The sequence below is a fragment of the Austrofundulus limnaeus genome, unplaced genomic scaffold, assembly GCF_001266775.1.
Source record: "Austrofundulus limnaeus strain Quisiro unplaced genomic scaffold, Austrofundulus_limnaeus-1.0 Scaffold105, whole genome shotgun sequence".
Classification (NCBI taxonomy): Eukaryota; Metazoa; Chordata; class Actinopteri; order Cyprinodontiformes; family Rivulidae; genus Austrofundulus; species Austrofundulus limnaeus.
The window spans coordinates 409,440-425,314 of NW_013952507.1; the positions used below are offsets into that span (position 1 = coordinate 409,440).

Consider the following 15,875-nt stretch of genomic DNA (forward strand, 5'->3'; position numbering starts at 1 on the left):
GAGGAGGAGTGACTTAGAGCAGCTCGAGCCCCGTCAGGCTGTGCTGCAGTGATTTCACTTCTGAGAGAAAGTGGTAGAAAGAAAAAAGGGAGGTGTGGGGAGGAGGGAGASGGGGTGTCGCTGCAGCAAAAAGCCAGCTGCAGAGGGACGACAGGATGGAGAGAAAGAGATGAGGGAGGAAAAGTAGAAGAAAGGATGAAGATGGACCAAGAACAGAAGAGATGTTGATAAAGAAAATCGTAAAATCATGACTTTTATTTAGTTTTTTGCTCGTTTTTAGGTGTTAAAATCCTGTTTATTGCCTGAATGCCGAGTCACATTAAGGGTTTTTACTCTGTTCACGCGTCACACGAGAACTCACCAATAAATGAGAGTTGGTCTGAGAGGGAGCGTCAGGGAGGGCGTGTGGGCTGAACCGGCGAGCCGGAGTCGTAAATCTCAGCACATCGCCAGACGGACGGGAGGGAAAGTTGTGATAAGGATCGCTCCGATTCCCCCTCCCTTCCTAAAGTCCTTCCAGCCACCCGGCAGCGTCTTCCTCCCCCTGAGCCCGCGAAGGTCTGCTGAGCCTCTGTGCGAGGCGGCGATCATGGAGTGGAACGAGGTGGATTTGGTGCAGGAATTCACTGTTGAAGGACAATGCAGCAAAATTAAAGTCCGCTCCTGCAGGATCACATGGGACAGCCTGCAGGTAAATACTGCACAGCAGGGCGCTGATGAAAACTGCATGTTTACACCAGCGTGGCTGCAGGATTCAGACATGACTGCAGCCAGGGTCAGCTGGATCTGTTTACTTTTAGTTTCTGTAACATGCATGTTCTCATTGAAAACATCTTTTACTCTATTTCATTTAGGTTTTGTGCAATAAGTCACCTTTAAGTTAGTAAAACATAAAAGCAGAATGTATTTGTAATTACTCAATAATTCAATTACTCTTTGCAATTTAAATGTTTTTTAGGGATTCTTGAAGAAAAAGTCTTATAAAACTTTAAAAATGATTGGAGCTGTCACTAAAATTAAAATTATCCACTTATTAGACATTTAATTCTACTCAATCCTCATTAGAGTCTAGCTTTACTTATTAATAATTTATTAGCAGTATTGTTTAGTTTTTTCAATAAACATAAAGACGGCATGCATGAATGTGCAGCCTCTGTAAGTCYGTATTGAGGAACAAATAAAAACTGAGCACTTCTAATGACTCTGAAGCACTTAGGAACCACTGCAGTGATTCTAACCCCTGTGTTTTCTGCCTCTTTAGCCTTTGGTCTGCATAAAATAAACAAAAAATAATAATAAAACAGAGTGAAAATGTTGCCAAAAAGCTGAATGCCCTTGATTTTAACCTGTTCTCTTTATGATTGTTACATGTATTTACACTGAAACATACAGAAGCCCTAATTTAAATACTGACATTCAAGAGTTTTACATTCTAAAGGCAAAACTACCATAATATGCAACAAGGCCAAAGGATCATTGAGCTCACAGCCTCTCAGGTGTAAATTTATGTGTGTAATAAATATCAGCGCTGACTTTGTGACAGGCGCAGCGTTGTAGGAAATGCGCCCTGTAAATTCATCGTACCGCAGCGTTGGTTATTGGTTTCCCTGACAGGAAAAAACCCACCAAAGTGATCACTCATTGAAAATATTCCAGTTCCACACGGGACACTCACACGTCTCACATGTTCATAGATCAGGCGTTCACATGTAAAGTTCATGTTAGACCCAGTAAAACAAGCACAGACTGGTTTTCTTCTAAGTTGGACCAGTTTACATTGACCGGAGACTCTTTAAAATAACATGAGGATGTTGAGGTCAGCAGTTTGCTAATGGCYGACTGTAATGTGTGTGATGTAACTGTCTAAAATATGATGGAGTCTGCATTATGTAAAAAAAAACTACCATCAGCAAAATGTTTGTAGAATTACTCAAGTCAAGCCTGAAGCTCATGCTTTTTAAAACACAACGTGTCAGTCTCATTAATTACTGATGCATCAGACATGTTTCCTCTTCCCAAGACAAGTTTTCATATTTWAAAAATCCCAAAACACAAAGCATCTGTTCAGCTTTATGGATCGTTCCTCCCCGYGTCTCAGCTCCAACACCTCTGAGATAAATCAGGGTTATTTTGAACTAAATTGTCAGGCAAGTTTTTAATTCAAACTTTCGACTCTGAATTATTTTGTTTGTGGTGTCTTGAAACTAAACAACCTAAATTGTCGACTTCTGAAAGTTTTCTCGATAATCAGAATTATGAGGGCGTTTCAGCACAGTGGCAAATTCTGAAAAGCATCAAAATGATGTAGTTTCTGTTAACGAGCTAGTTTTGTTTTCAAGAGTCTCAGTGTTTCATTGGTCTGGAGTGATGCGGGAATTTTAGATGTGTTTAAAAAGGGGAATTCTCAGTCTTTACACTGATTAAAAAAACATTATATGAAGGGATTTCCCAGAATACGACAGAAAATCATGTTCAGTTTCCAGGGAATTAGATGTATTATTCTGGAAACATACAGTGGTTTGCAAAAGTATTCATACCCCTTGAACTTTTCCATATTTTGTCACATTACAACCACAAACATAAATATATTTCACTGGAATTTAATGTGAAAGACCAACACAAAGTGGTATACAATTGTGAAGTGGAAGCAAAATTTTACATGAATCAAAACATTTTTTACAAATAAAAAACTGAAAAGTGCGACGTGCAAAAGTATTCAGCCCCCTTTTCCCTGAGTGCAACCAATTGCATTCAGAAGTTGCCTGATGACTGCTAATGACTCAAAAGGGTCCACCTGTGTGTAATCTAATCACAGTACAAATACAGCTGCTCCGTGACGGCCTCAGATGTTGGTTAAGAGAATATTGGGGAGCAAACAGCATCATGAAGTCCAAAGAACACACCAGACAGGTTAGGAATATGGTTTTGGAGAAGTTTAAAGCAGGCTTAGGTTATAAAAAGATTTCCCAAGCTTTGAACATCTCACGGAGCACTGTTCAATCCATCATCCGGAAATGGAAAGAGTATGGCACCACAGTAAAGCTGCCAAGACAAGGCCGTCCACCTAAACTTACAGGCCGAACAAGGAGATCACTGATCAGAGAGGCAGCCAAGAGGCCCATGGTGACTCTGGATGAAATGCAGAGAGCCACAGCTCAGGTGGGGGAAACTGTTCACAGGACAACAATTAGTCGTGCACTACACAAATGTGGTCTTTATGGAAGAGTGGCAAGGAGAAAGCCATTGTTAAAAGAAAACCATAAGAAGTCCCGTTTGCAGTTTGCCAGAAGCCATGTTGAGGACACAGCAAACATGTGGAAGAAGGTGCTTTGGTCAGACGAGACCAAAATTGAACATTTTGGCCACAATGCAAAACGCTATGTGTGGCGGAGAAAGAACACTGCACATCACTCTGAAAACACCATCCCCACTGTCAAATATGGTGGTGGCAGCATCATGCTCTGGGGGTGCTTCTCTTCAGCAGGGACCGGGAAGTTGGTCAAAGTTGATGGGAAGATGGATGGAGCCAAATACAGGGCAATCTTGGAAGAAAACCTGTTGGAGTCAGCAAAAGATTTGAGACTGGGGCGGAGGTTCACCTTCCAGCAGGACAACGACCCTAAACATAAAGCCAAAGCTACAATGGAGTGGTTTAAAAAAAGAATATTCATGTGTTAGAATGGCCCAGTCAAAGTCCAGACCTAAACCCAATTGAGAATTTGTGGCAAGATCTCAAAACTGCTGTTCACAAACGCTCTCCATCCAATCTGACTGAGCTTGAGCTGTTTTGCAAGGAGGAATGGGCAAGAATTGCAGTCACTAGATGTGCAAAGCTGGTGGAGACATACCCTAAAAGACTTGCAGCTGTAATTGCAGCAAAAGGTGGCTCCACAAAGTATTGACTCAGGGGGGCTGAATAATTTTGCACATCGCACTTTTCAGTTTTTTATTTGTAAAAAATGTTTTGATTCATGTAAAATTTTGCTTCCACTTCACAATTGTGTACCACTTTGTGTTGGTCTTTCACATTAAATTCCAGTGAAATATATTTATGTTTGTGGTTGTAATGTGACAAAATATGGAAAAGTTCAAGGGGTATGAATACTTTTGCAAACCACTGTATCAGTTTACGGTTCCTCACCAACTTCTGACTCATCAACACTCAGCTGTGGATTTTTATCATTTGCTTTTTGTTCAATTGTTTGAATTTCTTGTGTATTTTGGACAAAAGTTGGAGAGAAAACGTGTCGACGAGCGAACAAACAATTTCAGGATGTAGCTGGGCTGAAAATCCTTCACAGTTCTCTTATAATTACTCAAAACCTTTGTCCATAAAGGGGGTATATCATGTAAAATCAACTTTTTTGAGTTTTATATCATGTTAACTACTAATCAAAAACATGCCCAGAGTCTTGCTTTCTCATTTATGCATGTTTGAGAAATCCTGTAGTGTCCTGAAGCAGACAGGCAGGGGAGCAAAAACGACTGGTTGGGACTAGAACCACCTTTTGGGATCAGCTCCGCTTCTGGGATGTGTCTCCAAGCTGAGCTTCCAAAATCACAGAGCACACCTCCCCACCCCCCACCCCACACACCCCGCCCATGACTCCTGCAGGCTCTCAGCAGCAACGAAGCAAACAACGGGTGAAACTGAAAGCGAAACTTAAACTGTCTGCTTCTCTTAACACTACTTCTCACTCAGTGAAGCCCTTTTAAGATTCAAAATACATTTGAGGAAATGTATTTTCAGATGCCAAGTAAACAGCATCGTAGCCTGATCATAAAAATGACGATAATGAGTCTATTAAATTTTCTGCTGCAGTCGTCTGTCACTGCGACGCCATGAACGCTGCAGATAAAATCACAAAATTCAAAACTATAATTCTGTCAGACTGCTGAGCCTCGCATTATCGATGCAGGAGCTGCTGTGTGTGGTGATATGACAACAGTCCTAAAACGTGTGTGTGTGTGTGTGTGTGTGTGTGTGTGTGTGTGTGTCTTTGTGTGTGTTCAGGTTCCTCGAGTGGAGCTGACCCTCTCTGAGCTCCAGGAAATGGCCACAAGACAACAGCAACAAATAGAAGCTCAGCAGCAGATGTTGATTGCTAAGGTAACTCACAACATCTGGAGGGACAACGGTGCCGACGCATCTGCACCTTTACTACTGTATTTTTACAGAAACGTCTTTTCTCACTGCGTGGCTTTAAATTAAAAACATGCAGCCCCTTCAGGAATACAGAAAAAACTGCATTAAAAAAGAAAAKCCCAAAAGGGACAAGTGGGAAGTTTAGGGAAGGTTCAGAAACAGGAAGTGTGATCGAGTTGTGATAAGAATAAGAGGAAATACGCTTCATTTCAGTATTTTTGTTTTTAGAAAAGTCACATTTAGAGATCCCCATTCTCACACTGAGGAAATGACCTCTGAGCTGACAGGAAGTGAGGTCATCAAAGAGCTGCAGCTGCTGGGAAACAAAAAAAAAGTCAAGCGTCTAATCATGATAAACTCTGGCTTTTGTTCGGTTTGTTTCAAGGCTGTTACTGCAGTTATATTTCTCTCATTTATGCTGAGTTTGCACATTTTTAAAAGCAGCAGTTTCCCAGTTTGTATAAACTGACAGATTAAAAGTTTCCTTCCTGCGTGTCGAACACTTCTTTCTCTCCGAGGATGGAAAAGTTTCTCAGCTGAGATTTCGGGGCGGATTAATGACTTCCAGAGGAGAAAAACCTGAAACTTTTCCTCCTGCGCTCTGCAGTCAAACAGGCCGTTGTTATGTAATGTGTTGTTATGGTGRGTGCGTGTGTGCGTTCAGTGAGTGATGTGTGTAGAAACACACACTGGTCAGCTTTACAGCGCATCAGCATGATGCGGAGAAAAGAGGTGAAAACTGCTTCAGTCAGCGTCACACATGGCCGCCTTGTTTTTCCTGTGAACTCAGTGTTTTATGGTTGTGTGTTTAGCTCAGATCTACAGCTAAAACAACAGGTATGTAAAAAGAAAATATGTATTTGAACAATTTAAGAAACTTTCAGAACTTGTTAACTTCAGGATGTATAAAATCTTGTTTCTCTTTTATTGGTTGATTTTGTTTTACATACTGCTTTTTCTTTGTTTCTTTTGCTTTGGGAAAAACAGATCAGTAATTTATCTCTGATCCACTTCCTTTATTTAGTTTCAGGTTTTTGTATTTTCAGCTAAAAGCTGTTTGGATCTAAAATCCTTTTCCAGTCCATTAAACTGGGTTGTTTTTCATATTTTTCATAGATTCAACTTATTAACTGGAATAATTTGTCTCAGGCTGCTGAAAACACAGGCTAAACATKCAATTTAAAACAACTTCTTTAATAAAACGTTTGTTTTGCATCAGCTTAACACTGATTCATCCTGTGAGTTTAGAATCCTTGCTACTTCTATAAAAGTGCAAAGACTGAGCTGACAAAATAAAAAACAAAAGAAAACAAAGCCTGACTGAAGAGATGAAATGTGACATTAATCAACTTCTGCTCCTTTACTGTTTGTTTCTCCTGTTGCTCATATGTTTGTTTGTTTTTAGGTTAATTAAGCTAAAATTAAAAGTTATAACTGTCAGTTCAGCTGCTTTGATGGAGATCTTGAGAAAAATCCCTTTATTTTCATGRAGGAGCAGAGACTGAGGTACCTTCAGCAAGGAGGCAGGTCGAACCAAGGACAGACTCAGGTAAGGAGCACCTGTCTGTCCACCACCATTCTTTTCTCAGTATTACAGCCAAACAAGATCTATTTTACATGATGAGAATAAAGTCGTAATCTTACATAACTTGTCCATTTTCAATTCCTGATTTTTTACTAATTTCTTCATCATTTTCTTCACACCTGCTGTGAACTGCCACGACTTTATTCTCTTAATGTTACAACTTTAATATCATAATACGAGTTTATTAAATAATAAATAATAATTTAAAAAAATCTCTAGGGCTGGGTATCATGGCCAATTCTCTAAATCGATTCGGTTTTGATTCATAAAGTTCTGAATCGATGAATCACGATTCGATTCAATGAAAATGTTTATTGATTTTTTTCTCTTCAACATAAACAACAGGTTTTAAGGACAAGCTGTTTAATCTTGAAGGAAAACTGTCACAAGTTTCAAATGTTTGAAATTAAAAATGAATCGCAGGTGACAGTGTTGTTGGAGGAATTCATTTCTAAGTAATTAATAATTATTTTGATCACTAAGAAGTGATGGAATAAGGCTGCAGGAGAAGAGGTGGGCTAATATAAATATACTTCTGCCCACTCCTTTTGAGCYTGAAAACTATACTTGTAGTGTTTCTGTTACCTTCTGTTACGTTCAATAAAACTTATTAAAACTTATTACTTGTCTTGTACCTTTAAAAAACAAATGATACAACTGCAACATTTCATCACTGTGGATTTCATTAAAATGTAACAAAACTAAATTTTGTTAGAATGTCGTCTTCCACACATTTCTCTATGCTGTGGAGAACAGTTTCAGTCAGATGTTTARATAKAGTTGTTTGGTTCGAGCTCCTAACGAGCCGCTCGTCGCTTCGTTTTCACTCCTGCAWAGGAGCGCAAATCTTTGAAACAAAAGTCTCCCCGGTCTATGTTATCTTTAAGTTCTGCTGAGAATCGGCTGATAATGTGAGTGTTAGTTTCTTTTGTTTTGATCCAGACAACTTGTTATTGAAAGCTAACGTTAGCGCTGAACGTCAGTCGGATGTAAACCTACGGCAAGCCAGGAGTGACAAAATATAGAAACACGTTTCAGACGCACACACAAGACACCATGGGGAAGAATCCATCTCATTCCCTGTGAATCATTTTACCCAAATTGAAATTAAATCGATTCACGATCGATTAAATTGATTTTTTTTACCCAGCCCTAATAATCTCGCTGTGTGGCCCTAATACTTCATCGTAATATTAAGCATATTTTATTGTATTTTTTCTTGTTTTAGTCTGAAGCTGAGAAGTTGCAGCGGCTCAAAGAGCGCGTGGAGACACAGGAGGCCAAGCTGAAGAAGATCAGAGCCATGAGGGGCCAGGTGGACTACAGCAAACTGATCAACGGGAACCTCTGTAAGTCTGAAGACCGCTGGAAAACTGCTGCTGACGACCCGTGGGRGCAGAGCGATAAAATCACTTTTCTCCTTCGTTTTTCTTTTTGTTTTTCTGCAGCTGCAGAGATCGACCACATGAGCAACCTGTTTCAGGAGAAGCAGGCGGAGCTGCAGTCTGCCGTGATCAGGGTCGACCAGGTATCGAGGAGGGTTGTCTGCGGGGAACGCATCTACTTACAGAAATTATTCAGGTTTTAGCGCTCAGGCAGCTCTTAAAACAGGAATATAACCTTTTAAATGAAAGGTTGTAGTTTCACAAGGATTTACTAAAGAATTAATTGACGAAAGATAAGATTCTTCAAATCCACATTTCTGTTTCTGGATTACAGATCTAGACCTGATTTTTGTTCCGTCAGTTCTTTGTGTTCTTTTAAGCTGCTTCTTCTTTTCTTCTTTTGAGTACCAAACATCAGCAGTAATCTCATTTTTTTTTCCTGAAAATGTTCTTCGAATGTGTGTTTTACCAGCTGACTCAACAGTTAGAGGATCTGAGGCGAGGGCGCCTTCAGCTGCCCTCCGGGACCCTGCCTCAGGGGGCTCCTACCGGCCACAGAGCATCCCCGCTGTCCGGCCCTGCAGCCGTGGAGCTGAGGAAACTCTACCAGGAGCTGCAGGTAAACGACAGCTTTTCACAAACCTCCCACTGACTTTAAATTCAGACTGTCAGCAGGTTGGAGTTCTTGGGATCAGACGCTCGTCACTTTCTGTTTCAGGCTCGTAACCGTCACAATCTGGAGCAGAGCAGCAAGTTGGCCCAGAACAAGGAGCTGCTGAACAAGAGGAACGCCCAGGTGACCGTGATGGACCAACGCATCTGTGACCTGAGAGAGCGCCTGCACAAGAAGAGGGCAGAAGTGAGACGGTTTCCTCTCGTCTTTGTTTTTMAAAACACAAATAGCCGTKGTTTAAACTCGTCTTTCTGCTCCTGCAGCTGAGTCGGATGAACGGTGGAGCCCCCTCCTCCCCTCAGACATCTCCCCACTCAGGCGGGGGGGTTTCAGGTCGGGTGGCGGCCGTCTGRCCCTACATCCAGGTTCCATCGGACGGGAGAGCGGACCCTGGGTACCCCCTGCCTGCTGACCCACCACCCAAACCCACTCCACTCAACCACATTCGCTCCCTCTCAGGTTTTTAAATGTCATCTTTTGTTTTAATCACTTTTAAAACTCAAGCTTCTTTCAGTCTAACTGTCCTTTGGTTTATTTTTCCTGTCTGTCGCCTCCTCTTTTCTTTTCCTCCTATCTGTTGTTCTTGTTGCCATCGATGGTCCTGACTCAACGTTGTGACTTTGTGCTCACTGTTTTGATGGTGGTTGATGTTGTAACCGTGGCTGTGGTGTCGTTCTGCTGTCTCTTTGTTTCCTGCTGGTTGTTACTGTCTCGTGGTTGGTCTTGTTTCTTGTGGCGGTGCAGAGGAGGACAGGACTGGCACCAGGAAGCCTCCCGGCCAGTGGAGAGTTTCAGATTTAGACATCGTCCTGTCAGAGCCCACTGAGACGTGGGAGGGATCTGGATCCCCTCAAGGAGGGGACGGTAACAACCGTGAGTTTTCTGCTGTTTAGTTCCTGCAGTAACTCAAACTAACGTCAAACGTTAAAACTTTAAATCTTGTATCGAAGTTAAAACCGTCAGAATGAAGAAGGGAGAAAAACTCAAAGTCAAAAGTGGTAAAATCAACAATGCCGTTCAAACGTTGTGGACTGTTCGTGTTGATTAATTATACACACCAGATGGTGAGGAGAGAGAACATAATTAAATCCGAATCGCAAACTGACCTTAAAATGTGAGGGTCGAGTGTGAAGGGACACGGACGAGACATCCGATAGTCGGCAGCTGCTCGAGGTCAGAAAACAGCTTCAGAAAATAAACTGAGGCCAGACCACAGGCTGGTATTCAATTATTCTTTTTGAACCTTCTGAACCACTGCGMAACAACGAGTAAAACCTAATGAAATGAAATCTTTCAATTTCATAAAACTTCAGCTGTGATTGTGTAAAAACTTGATGTTATTAAAAACAGCAGTTCAGACCAAACTTTCTGTGGCTTTTTAAACTTCAAATCATGTTTCTGTTGTGAAATATATCTGAGCTGTGGAGCTCCCAGGAGGGCTGGGTTTGCTCATATTTCATCAAAATCCCATTTTTATGATTGGGAACTTTAAAAGGGACGTGTTAGGGATATAACAAATAATCCATTATAACTGCTTAAATGTGAATGGATTCATAAAAATACATGAATCATCTTCATTGTGYTTGTGTAACAGTTATGTCTTTAAGACAAATTCAGTTTGATATTTGATAACTTTTGGTCACAAAAGGATTTGTGATGACATTTTCATTTATTTTAGTAAGTATTACTTTATTATGTTACTGTAGCTTTAGTGTATCATTTCATCCCTACGAATTATTGTCCAAAATCCACTTTTTTTGCCATTACATTCATTTTGTTGTGAACTTGGAGTCTCTAGGAGGCAAAAAAGTTTAGTTTAGTTTCTCCAGGTTCTGCGTCTTTATATTCTCTTTGAGTCATATTTTTCAATCCGTTCAGTTTTCTCTATTTTCTGTGACATTTTCTGAACTATTATATCGCTGTATTTGCGACAGAATTTGTAAATAAGGTCTGGATTTACCAACTACAATATGGTGGTCTTCATTCTCCTCTGGTTCTGGGTCAGACTCTGGCTCCAACATGTAAGGCTGGACGGACAAGTCTTCCCTTGTTGACATCTTTTAATTCATTTCTAAATAAAAGGTTTCTGTGCTGCTATTTAGTCGTAAATCCCTCTATCAAAGTGGAATGAACCGGTCTGGAAGTGAATTTAAAGAGACAGCCTCAAAATTAGTTGATCTGAGACACACCTCAGAAAAGGGGCGGGGCTTATGGAGTTATAWTAAGGAGGAATTCAGACCAAAGCATTGCAGCTCCACGTTATACAGACCCCAACTGAAGGATTTAAATGTGAAAAAGAAGAATTTAAAAGTTTCATGTCTCCTTTAATGCAGTTTTTTGCCATTTTCATCTCCTCTATAAGAAGAACCGCTACTAGACGTCATAGAAAAGTCCTTCTGATAGATTCACATGTTTTGATGTGTTTTGTATGAAGTAAATCATTTTAAATTGTGACAGGATCAGAAGAATAATCGATGCTTCAGTGCCTATACACTGGCACGTTTAACGATTAAAATGATCAGTTTCAAAGTTAGAAACAAATCTAAGGAAACAGTTTTTTTAAATAACATTTTCTCCTCAGCCTTCCTCCTTTTTACCAATTCAGCTCAAACTTTCACTTCCCCCGACTGAAAAAACAAACCCTGCAACATTTGTGCTCAGTTCCAGTACTGCCGGGTCGATCCAGTGTCTTTAACCTGCGCTGTTAAAAGCCTCATTGTGTTCCTGAATGCRAAACAGAATGCCACAGTTCTATTTATTACCAGGCCTTACGTAATGTAGAAAATACATCATTGTTGTAAATCACAGAACAGGGAGGAACAGCAGCTGAATGAAGGGAAGTCTGAGCTTTAGTAAACCTGCAGCTGTGTACAGTTTGTCTTATGAGAAGGAGAGCAGGAAGTTTTTTTAATGTCTGCTGTCGTCAGGTGGCTGAATACTCTCGGACAAAATGTTTGTGCGGATTCAGGCTCGAAAAGCTCAGACAACTCCGGCAAGTATTTATTGTCGCCGGAAGGCGAAGGTGGACTCGCTTCAGTCTGAGTGCTGGCGGGATGTAGCAGGTCAGAACTGGGTTTGTCTCCCTGCTGATGACCCATCAGCTGAACGTGCTGGACGTTAACTAAAAGAGAAGCCTGAGTTGTTAAAGAGTTCGCTGCTGTTAATCTGWGTTATCCTTTTGTCCTTTGCACTGGGACGTGCTGTGTCCCCTCTGCTCCTGGTACAACTCTGAGAGGCTGCTTCTAATCTGAGCTGTCGGGCTGAAGGCCAAGTTTCCACCTCGCACAGAGCTGACTGCTCGTTTCCTGTTGTGACTGTTTGCTTCCTGAGGTCAGCAGGTTGAAGCGGCGGCGCAGCTCTCATGTTCGGTAGTTAATCTGTGTCGGTGTGGTGGGGGGACTGATGTTTCTGACGTCTTCGTCAAATGGGTTAAAAAGACACTTTGACATCAGCGCGGCTGTAGTTACCTCTCAGGYAGGTCGCCGAGCTTCACGCGTTCAGAGTTAATCAAGATTTAGGGATTAATTCGTAGTACGACCTGCGCTGAATCAGGTCAGATACTCGTGTCGCGCTGGTTAAATCAGTTTCAAACCTTTTAGTCAGTGGTGTCAAAAGTATTCACACTCATTACTGAAGCAGAAGTATAGATACTAGGGTTTAAAAATACAACTCAAACATTTTACTCAAGTAAAAGTGTACAAGTACTGGATTTAAAACTACTTAAAGTACAGAAGTAAAAGTAATCAAGGACAAAAGCCACAGGGGTCCATAGTGCACACCACCACCTCCTCAGAAAACATTTTTCTAAATTCAGTAATGACTATGGAATAGAATAGAATAGAATAGAATAGAATAGAATAGAATAGAATAGAATAGAATAGAATAGAATAGAATCAGCCTTTATTGTCCCACGTGGGAAGTTCTGGTGTAGATACATACATCAATCCACAGAAACAGTATATTGTTATGTGACATTATCAACTGTAGCAATAACAATAGAATTAAAGATAGTAACATTAAAAAAATAAACATAGCTCAAAATTAAAATAAGGATAATAATTACTGTACCGGATTATCAAGATGAAGTTAGATAAAAAATTAAAAATAAAAGCAAGATACTGTGCAGAAAAATACAAAATTACAGGAAAAAAACAGTCATGACAGACTCGACATGACAGAAATATAATAAAATGATAATGTTGAAAAGTTTGGGATGCTTGTTTCAGCCACATACTGTACATATCTCTGTCACATCGTCTTCATACGATACTTGTCTGATCTGTCCTTACTGTGATGTGTGTCARACAGCTYTGATGGATCGTACTACCWGTAGAGTRAGAATGGTYAATATTAATACTTCTCATCCYTCCACAYTAACTCTATCCAGGAGGCYCTGTACACTCAAAAAACAGATGGTTGGATTTACTTAACCAAGTTACTCAAATGAGTTAAGTGTAAAGCAACTTTTAAAAGTGTGATTTTTGCCATAACTTGATTAATTAAATCCAACAATCTGTTTTTCGAGRGTATATCTGGATATTTTTGTTGTTGTTGTTGTTTGTTTATGAGAAGTTGGAACAAAACAAGCCGAAGTGAAACAGAAATTAAAAACTTTTTGCATTTTTAAAATSTAAGGAGTAGAAAGTACAGATAATTGCATGAAAATGTAAAAAGTAGAAGTAAAAACTTGTTGAAAAATAYTTACTCTAGTAAAGTATAAATAGCCCAAATGTACGTATTTGTGCTTCATTATTTGACATRTCTGCTTTTAGTACATTCAGTCTGCTGAGCTGGAATACAAACATCAGGTCACCACAAATTAAAAACTGAATATTTTACTAATACCACAGATATGACTGTTAATACACCCAAAATTATCATGCACATGTAGCCAAGTCTGAATTTTGTTAACTTTGGTTGTGTTGTACTGTAAAAAGTTGCTAATYTAAAATACTCAGGCAGCAGGTGAGCAGTACTTCCTTCAACACCTCTTTTCTTCTCTAGTTTTCTGACTGTATTTTATCTGATCTTTTATTTTGTAGTACTTCCTTTGGATTTGCATTTCTTTTTTCTAAATCTCTGCCTTTCCSTTCAGCAAATGAAGCATCATGGCCGAACATCAGTAAAAGCGGACCAGATTGGAGGACCTGCAGTCCAGAACAGGTTCTGTTTCTGCTCAGCACAAACTAAGTTTTCTAGTTCTTATAAATAATAACGTTAAAGCGTTCRCTCCCCTGCAGCTTCCCTCTGGTTATGGGACGTACCCCAGCGCCTCCCATCAGGCAGCGGGGCATCACTGCGCCACCAGCTCTCTGCCGCGTTCTGCCCCCGGTACACTGGGCTGGCCCAGATCCACCCCGACTTCTTCAACCCCTTCCTCCTCCCCGCAGCAAATCCAGCAGCGTATCTCCGTCCCTCCTAATCCAAACCAAAGTAATCCAGGCTATGATTTGTCTTCCTTTTGTTTGTTTGTTGCTTTATGGTTTGTGTTGACGTTAACGTCTCTGTCCCTGCTGGTAGGTTCTGCCACCTCCACGCACTCCCCTCAAACCGAGCGCACTGACCCCCCTCCAGCTGTGGCCGTGCGCCCCTACGTCCCGGACCACCCCTCCAGGCCGCAGTCCCCCAGGAAGGGCCCCCCCACCATGAACAGCAGCTCCATCTACAGCATGTACCTCCAGCAGCCTCAGGCCAAAAACTACGGCTCTCTGAGCAACAGAACGGCCGTCAAAGCAGGTAAAGAAACATTTAAACTCACATTAAATCCTGAATATTAAATATGTTTTTAAATCCTGAATATTTAATATGTTATTGCACAGAAAAACATTTTCTTTTCTCTCTCCAAAGTCTACGGTAAACCCATCCTCCCCACCTCCTCGTCGTCTCCGTCCCCCGTCCCTTTCCTCCAGGGAGGAGGAGGAGGAGTGAAGGCGGCAGGCGAGGAAGGTAAAGATAAAGGAGGAGGAAACGGCGATGGACAAGCTCCTCCTCCGCCTAACGTGGACAACATCCCCCGTCCCCTCAGTCCTACCAAGCTCACACCGATGGGTAGGTTCACACCGGACTGAAACCGTCAGGACTTATAGAAACGTTTCTGTAATGCTGAGCTGGGATTTTAGTTTGATCTGGTTAAGCTTGAGTCGGTGAGACGTTTTTATTCAATGACCACCTCAGAGTCCAAGCTTTAATCAGAATCTTTAAGCTGAGTTAATCTCCTGCATGAACAAATAAAACAACTCAAATCTGGACATGAATCAATCAGGTCCAAGATTTCAGAAYCGTGAATTGTTAATAAATATAAAGCAGATGATGATTTTCAGTAGTTTGAGCCTTCCCTGTAAAGTATAGTGTTGTTCTGTCTAGGGCTGCAGCTAACAATTATTTTACTAATCGATTAATCTATTGATTATTCTGCCAATTAATCAAGTAATCGGATTTTAAAAATTCTCATCTTCTGCAGTCATTAAGCTTATTTTAGGACAAATACAATTGTGAAGGGTAATCTACACTTGCTGACGATCCTGCTGCAATTAAAGTAAAATTACGACACCAGTTGTATTAATTCATGCATTTTAAGCTCCACTTGTTTGTATTTATGTGAGTGAGGTTTGAGGAGGCGTTAATTAAAAGCTCTCTGTCATTATATCATTTTTAACCATCACTGAAAAAGTTAAATAATGTTAATTCGTTTCTATGGATTGGAAAACTGAATGTGATCTTTTATGTTAGAAATTTGATAAGGAAAATGGGTAATATAAAATTTGGGTTTTGCACATTGAGTTTAGTAGTTTTCAAGCGTTATTGTTAATAGTAAAAGTAAATTCATATTTTTATTAAGACTGTTATTAGGTTGGACCAGGGTTATCATTTTAGGCGATAAAGTATTTAGTCTTGACTGGTTATATACGACAGCAGTAATAAATGAAGGCTAATGACAGATTTCCAAGTTATAAAAAGCAGCAACAAAAAGGAAACAATGGGCCTCATGCATGAACATGTTCATATTCTTATCCTAAATTTCTCTTACTTTTGTTCGTACAAAGGGTTCGTACGAACATGTCACGTCAGATTCAACAAACTCTTCTA

General features: G+C 40.5%; 1 protein-coding gene across 4 annotated transcripts in view; it reads left to right on the forward strand.

Moving 5' to 3' along the window:
• Window positions 1-15,875, forward strand: part of LOC106521244 (apoptosis-stimulating of p53 protein 1) — a 42,474-nt gene that overhangs the window by 19,794 nt on the left and 6,805 nt on the right. For 2 of the 4 annotated variants that reach the window (XM_014013730.1, XM_014013729.1), the window contains exons 5-16: window positions 5,015-5,110; window positions 6,639-6,695; window positions 7,960-8,080; window positions 8,180-8,259; window positions 8,589-8,735; window positions 8,835-8,975; window positions 9,053-9,248; window positions 9,534-9,662; window positions 13,885-13,952; window positions 14,030-14,222; window positions 14,310-14,525; window positions 14,637-14,837. In XM_014013730.1, the coding sequence (XP_013869184.1) occupies window positions 5,015-5,110; window positions 6,639-6,695; window positions 7,960-8,080; window positions 8,180-8,259; window positions 8,589-8,735; window positions 8,835-8,975; window positions 9,053-9,248; window positions 9,534-9,662; window positions 13,885-13,952; window positions 14,030-14,222; window positions 14,310-14,525; window positions 14,637-14,837 (1,645 nt within the window). Of the gene's footprint in view, window positions 1-157; window positions 692-5,014; window positions 5,111-6,638; window positions 6,696-7,959; window positions 8,081-8,179; window positions 8,260-8,588; window positions 8,736-8,834; window positions 8,976-9,052; window positions 9,249-9,533; window positions 9,663-13,884; window positions 13,953-14,029; window positions 14,223-14,309; window positions 14,526-14,636; window positions 14,838-15,875 lie in introns of those variants that run through there. The other 2 variants (XM_014013731.1, XM_014013732.1) reach the window with 2 other exon arrangements.